Source organism: Salvelinus namaycush, unplaced genomic scaffold (assembly GCF_016432855.1).
Source record: "Salvelinus namaycush isolate Seneca unplaced genomic scaffold, SaNama_1.0 Scaffold423, whole genome shotgun sequence".
Lineage (NCBI taxonomy): Eukaryota > Metazoa > Chordata > Actinopteri > Salmoniformes > Salmonidae > Salvelinus > Salvelinus namaycush.
Window position 1 is genome coordinate 128,014 of NW_024061113.1, and position 7,376 is coordinate 135,389.

The 7,376-nt window shown below is 43.6% G+C and overlaps 1 protein-coding gene across 1 annotated transcript in view; it reads right to left on the reverse strand.

Annotated features, from left to right (window-relative positions):
- Window positions 1-7,054, reverse strand: part of dmrt3a (doublesex and mab-3 related transcription factor 3a) — a 57,463-nt gene extending 50,409 nt beyond the window's left edge. Inside the window, exon 1 of the mRNA XM_038986186.1 lies at window positions 6,683-7,054. Coding sequence (XP_038842114.1) covers window positions 6,683-7,054 — 372 coding nt within the window. The remainder of the gene's footprint in view (window positions 1-6,682) is intronic.
- Window positions 7,055-7,376: the final 322 nt, after the last annotated feature.

A 7,376-nucleotide genomic window follows, 5' to 3' on the forward strand; every position in this document is an offset into this window, starting at 1 on the left:
TGACATGCTCACGGTTCCTCCATAATCTCTGGCATGCTCACGGTTCCTCCATAACTTCTGGTATGCTCACGGCTCCTCCATAATCTCTGGCATGATCACAGTTTGACCATAATCTCTGGCATGCTCACGGTTCCTCCATAATCTCTGGCATGCTCACGTTTCCTCCATAATCTCTGGCATGCTCACGTTTCCTCCATAATCTCTGGCATGCTCACGTTTCCTCCATAATCTCTGGCATGCTCACGTTTCCTCCATAATCTCTGGCATGCTCACGTTTCCTCCGTAATCTCTGGCATGCTCACAGTTCCTCCGTAATCTCTGGCATTCTCACGGTACCTCCATAATCCCTGGCATGCTCACGGTTCCTCTATAATCTCTGACATGCTCACGGTTCCTCCATAATCTCTGGCATGCTCACGGTTCCTCCAATATCTCTGATATGCTCACGGTTCCTCCATAATCTCTGGCATGCTCACGTTTCCTCCATAATCTCTGGCATGCTCACGTTTCCTCCATAATCTCTGGCATGCTCACGTTTCCTCCATAATCTCTGGCATGCTCACGTTTCCTCCATAATCTCTGTCATACTCACGTTTCCTCCATAATCTCTGGCATGCTCACGTTTCCTCCATAATCTCTGGCATGCTCACGTTTCCTCCATAATCTCTGGCATGTTCACGGTTCCTCCGTAATCTCTGGCATGCTCACGGTTCCTCCGTAATCTCTGGCATGCTCACAGTTCCTCCATAATCCCTGGCATGCTCACGGTTCCTCTATAATCTCTGACATGCTCACGGTTCCTCCATAATCTCTGACATGCTCACGGTTCCTCCATAATCTCTGACATGTTCACGGTTCCTCCATAATCTCTGACATGCTCATGTGAGAGAGGGAACAGCTGGCTCTGGTCTATTTATTATCCTCTCCCCACCCTCCCCGACCAGAAAAAATAGCTGGTGAGATGTCTCCTTTCTCTACCACACAGGTGTCAAACTCATTCCACAGAGGGCCGAGTGTCCACAGAGGGCAGAGGGGCGAGTGACCTCTATTTAGAGGTTTTTGTTCCTCCCTTGTACTTGATTGATGAATTTAAGTCACTAATTAGTTTGGAACTCCCCAAACCTGGATGTCCAGGGCTTCATTGAAAGGAAAAAACTAAAATCTGCAGACACTAGGCCCTCCATGGAATGAGTTTGACACCCCTGCTCTACCATATCTTGGGCACCCCTTCTGCCGGCATGGGCAATAAGTAGACCAGAGCGGCCACACCCTGACCAGAAAAACTAGGGAGTGGGATGTCTCGGTTTCTTAACCTTATCTGACTGTAAATCTGATTGTCTCGGTTTCTTAACCTTATCTGACTGTAAATCTGATTGTTTCAGTTTCTTAACCTTATCTGACTGTAAATCTGATTGTCTCGGTTTCTTAACCTTATCTGACTGTAAATCTGATTGTCTCGGTTTCTTAACCTTATCTGACTGTAAATCTGATTGTCTCGGTTTCTTAACCTTATCTGACTGTAAATCTGATTGTCTCGGTTTCTTAACCTTATCTGACTGTAAATCTGATTGTCTCGGTTTCTTAACCTTATCTGACTGTAAATCTGATTGTCTCGGTTTCTTAACCTTATCTGACTGTAAATCTGATTGTCTCGGTTTCTTAACCTTATCTGACTGTAAATCTGATTGTCTCGGTTTCTTAACCTTATCTGATTGTCTCGGTTTCTTAACCTTATCTGACTGTAAATCTGATTGTCTCGGTTTCTTAACCTTATCTGACTGTAAATCTGATTGTCTCGGTTTCTTAACCTTATCTGACTGTAAATCTGGTTGTTTTACTCCACTGGTCTCGGCTGGTCTCGGGGAGAAATCACGAGTCCTCATTGTCCGAGACGGAGTCAGAGTCAAGACCGAGTAAAAATGTATCCAACACCAAGCTAAGTAACCTCAACTCCATGATGTACGATGGAGTTGAGCAGTGACTAGTGTGGACGGACTGTAGCTTCGACGTCGATGGAGTTGAGCAGTGACTAGTGTGGAAGGACTGTAGCTTCGACGTCGATGGAGTTGAGCAGTGACTAGTGTGGGCGGCCTGTAGCTTCGACGTCGATGGAGTTGAGCAGTGACTAGTGTGGGCGGCCTGTAGCTTCGACGCCGATGGAGTTGAGCAGTGACTAGTGTGGACGGACTGTAGCTTCGACGTCGATGGAGTTGAGCAGTGACTAGTGTGGGCGGCCTGTAGCTTCGACGTCGATGGAGTTGAGCAGTGACTAGTGTGGGCGGCCTGTAGCTTCGACGCCGATGGAGTTGAGCAGTGACTAGTGTGGGCGGCCTGTAGCTTCGACGCCGATGGAGTTGAGCAGTGACTAGTGTGGGCGGACTGTAGCTTCGACGACGATGGAGTTGAGCAGTGACTAGTGTGGACGGACTGTAGCTTCGACGACGATGGAGTTGAGCAGTGACTAGTGTGGACGGACTGTAGCTTCGACGACGATGGAGTTGAGCAGTGACTAGTGTGGACGGACTGTAGCTTCGACGACGATGGAGTTGAGCAGTGACTAGTGTGGACGGACTGTAGCTTCGACGTCGATGGAGTTGAGCAGTGACTAGTGTGGGCGGCCTGTAGCTTCGACGCCGATGGAGTTGAGCAGTGACTAGTGTGGGCGGCCTGTAGCTTCGACGCCGATGGAGTTGAGCAGTGACTAGTGTGGGCGGATGACATAGCAGGCCATTGAGGAGAATGATGACCCCTTTTCCAATGTGGCATCAATCAGCCTTCCAACAATGGCCTGCCTTTTGAAGAGGCAGCAGGTATCTATGAAAGAGGTTCACCTGTTGCCTTTTTAGAGAAACAACGACCGGGTGAAACAACTGCACTATTTAGAGGACTGAGTGGCGCAGCAGTCTACGGCACCGCATCGCAGTGCTAGAGGCATCACTACAGACCCGGGTTCGATCCCAGGCTGTATCACTCATATCTCCCTCACTAGCTTTAAGCACCAGCTCACAGATCACTACACCTGTACATAGCCCATCCAACTACCCCATACTGTTATTTATTTTGCTCCTTTGCACCCCAGTATCTCTACTTGCACACTCATATTCTGCACATCTATCACTCCAGTGTTTAATTGCTATATTGTAATTATTTAGCCACTATGGCCTATTAATTGCCTTTACCTCCCTTATCCTACCTCATTTGCACACACTGTATATATACTTTTTCTACTGTATTATTGACTGTATGTTTCTTTATGTGTAACTCTGTGTTGTTTGTGTCGCACTGCTTTACTTTATCTTGTCCAGGTCACAGTTGTAAATGAGAACTTGTTCTCAACTGGCCTACCTGGTTAAATAAAGGTGAAATATATATATATATTTTTTTAAATCACATCCAGCGGTGATCGGAGTCCCATAGGACGGCGCACAATTGGCCCAGCGTTGTCCGGGTTACGGGAGGGTTTGGCCGGGGTAGGCCATCACTGTAAATAACAATTTGTTCTTAACTGACTTGCCTAGTTAAATAAATGTTCATTTAAAATTACAAATACTGTTACTATTTGATGCACATGCTACTTCACAATATCATATTGGAACTAAACTGTAAAAATAACTAACCCAAAAATATTTTCAGAGGGTGATGGAGCTTGACGCTACTTTAGACCATCGTTGATGAATCAGGCTTAAACCTGACAACAACTAGATGCCGTGGCGGAACCTCATCGGCCAACGGGTGACCGCCTGGACAGCGTTGGGGAAATATCTCCATGTCCACAGCTATGTCTGGAGATTATGTTTTTAAGATGTAGGCCATTACTTGGATCCTACAACGCTGCACAGCTCGTTGTGTTTCTTAAAGAAATTGAGCAGACCTGTGTGGGACAATGTCCGGTTCCACCATGCAGATGTGATTCAGGCGTGGTTTGTGCCCATCCCCGATTCGTGACCCTGTACCTGCCACCATACTCTCCTTTCCTCAACCCTATTGAGATTTTTTTTTCCAGCAGGCCATGAATGAGGCATGCGACGACATCAATGCAGCCCAATGTCAAGCTTGGATACGCCATGACAAAATATTTTTCCCGCGGTGCATAGACTGTGATGAGAATTTATGGCCAAATGCTCAAGACAGACTTGATGCAAATTAATGCGTGCTAAACGTTATATTTTATTTTCATTTAATTTAATTTGTTTAATTTAATTTCTTACATTTGATTACTGACAGCACACCTATGTTGCAATTGTGTCTGAAAAATAAAATGTTTTTTACATGCATGATTGTAGAGGATGTCTTCATTGATCACACCTTTGATTACACATTGGATAGATTATGGAAATGATATATTGTCAATTTTGTTGGGTAATGTAAGTGTATTGCCTAATGTGAAAACGGTGTAATTTACAGTACTGCAGCATATTACTTTCAGCTCTTCTAAGGACGATTTGAAAAGGTATCTTGAAACATCTTTGCTATTGGATTAACAGGTAGTTAAAACGACTAAATTGAAAGATATTATGTTGTGTTTTGGCGTTTAAACCAATGTTGTCATTACATTTCACAATAAACGTATATTTTGAATCAATGGTTGTGTGGTGATAGATGTTTACAATCCAAATAAATGCACAATGACAGGTTTTGAATGAAGGACTGGCTGCGTTACAAGTGTGACCAGTTTTATGTTTTGTACTAAGAGTTGTGAAAATGTACCACATACTTGTGAAAATAGTACCAAAGCGATTTAAAAAATGTAGGAAAAACTACGGATTTCAGCACCCAAGAAATAGCTCGCATTTACACGTGACATTATCCTATTCTTTGTGCTGAAATATTCATTTTATGTGTCGTCGGAGCTCCAGTCCGGCCACACTAATCGCAGATCATCTCCATCGTACATCATGGAGTTGAGTTTGTCGGCTATCAAGACCGAGACACTCAATATGTGGTCTGGGGACCGGACTCAGTACTACAACACTGTAAACCATGCACATTGTCTGGACTCAACCCAATGCAGATTAAGGTCATGCATACAGAAGTGTGTGTGTGTGTGTGTGTGTGTTGATTATTGTTTGGTATTGTATACTCATATTCTCTCCTCTTCAGGCTGGAACAAATATGGCTGAAAATCTCCGCCAGGCGACACAAACAACCCGGGACTCGAACCCTGCATTCTGATTCTCCGGGACAATCGCCTCTATTCCCCGGCCTTCAAAGGGCCGGCTCTGGAGCAAAATACATTATGTTTCGTTGTTGTTGTTTTACATGGATACCTGTTAGGGGAGTAGAGGGTAAAGGATTTACTTTTCTTCAGCCCCTTTCCTCGGCTTTAATTGGTAGGGCTGCTGTGATTTTCAAACGGTGCATTGCGCTTCTAAAGTTTTGGTTTATGTGTGTCCCTTATTTGTTTATCTTTTGTATGACTTCATTTTGTAGCTGAAATTAATATCTGAAAATAAACATTTTGTATTTTATCTACAATTTTCATTATTGGCCATATGTCATTTTAAGAATTTCATAGAATCTAGTAACGTTGTGACATTGATTGTAGTTGTTAGAAGTACCTTTATAAAAATAGCAGATGATTTAATAGAGAGAAGGTAGGAAAACAAACAGCAATAAAATAAGAAATAACCTCAAAAATACATGAATAACAATAACCCAGCTAAAGAGTAAAAAGCAACCCTCTGCTGGGTCAAAATAATCACCTTTTAGGGTCAATCAAGTAACCCACCGTGTTGGGTCAAAACAACCCAGTGGTGGGTATATATTATAGTGACGCAGCGCTGGGTTAGAGAAATTACCCAAATTGGGTCATAATTGACTGAGCATTTTGTAGAGGGGATGTAAAAATCTATGAATAAAAAATAGGAGGGCAGTAACACTGTATTTTACAAACACAAAAGCATTCATTTCTCATTAAAAAAACACAAATGCGAAAAATTGTTGGATATAGCGTTCTGGAAATGAACTCTTCCAATGTCTATGAATGTGTCTCTGTAAGGTAGGCCACCGCTGACACAAGCCCTGGGTTGAACACCCATAACATGCTTTGGTTTGTGAGGTACAATATCACGTCTGTATTCATTTCATTTCTCAAACCAATTAACAGCCGTATAAGCATTATATTAATGAAAAGAAAGCTGACTGCCTTTATGTAGTGACGCTTGCCGTTTTAGAAAGTTAATAAATAGCTTGAATATCTATGATAAAGAAATTGCATACAACTTAAAGAAATAATTACAATAAAAGGCTATTCTTGTTTATTTTAATTTTGAGTCTAATGCAATGCGTTTTGCAATGGTGCCATTGCAGTGTTGTCATTAGCCCCAGTTTGCAGCCAATAGCCTAAATGTAGGCTACCCATGTTTAACTAAATTGTCCAAACGTCGGCTCTTTCTCAGGTATAGGTTTTGTTGTAACTTTATAAAATACAGCAGGTTTGAGATATATTTTTGTAATGATTTATATACATGTATATATATATATGAATAAAAGTTATATATATATATATATATATATATATATATATATATATATATATATATATATATATATATATATATATATATATATGTATATATATATATGAATAAAAGTTCATAAATCAAACCTATAGGCTTAAATAAAAGCGTATTATGAATGTACTTATTATGATTATTATCATCATCTTACCCTGCATGTTGGCAGTCTGTTTCGAGGTCCATAGGAGGTCCATTCCTCCAGAACGGGGCGGCAGGCCATGGTTCCCCTCGCCGGGTCCAGGCACCGTGATGCCGGGCAGAGCTCTCAGAGACTCCGGGATGAGGCTCTCCAGACTCTCGTTGGCCTGCTGTCTGCGGAGCGCCACCTGCGCCGCCATGACCCGCTGCCTCTCGATGATCAGGATGCATTTCTCGCAGGTGCAGTCCTTGAAGCGGCAGTATCGCTTGTGGCCCTTCAGCCAGGACAGGACGCCGTGGTTCCGGCACCGTGCGCACTTGGGGGTCCTCTGGAGCGGCGCTCGGGCCTGGGTCACTGGGCCCCCCATGTACAGGTAGGGCGATCCGTAGCCATTCATTTCTCACACCGTTAGTCAGCCAGCCAGTCAGTCAGTCACACACACTCTCACTACTTTACCTCTTCAAAGTGATAGAGGCGCGAGGTGCATCTGATAAGGGCGTGTGCACGCGGGCCGGGCCAGGCAGAGTAGAGTTGTCAGACAGAAGTGAGAGTGAAGAGATCAAGTCCTGTCGCTGTTCGCTACACGCTGTCCTGACTGCATGATAGGAGGTGCTGGTTGGATCCACATCTACCTCTCCTGTCCCCTGGCAATAAAGACACACGTGCATCAGCCTCCATCTGACACGCAGTTATGGAGGCGAGTAACTAAATACTGTCGC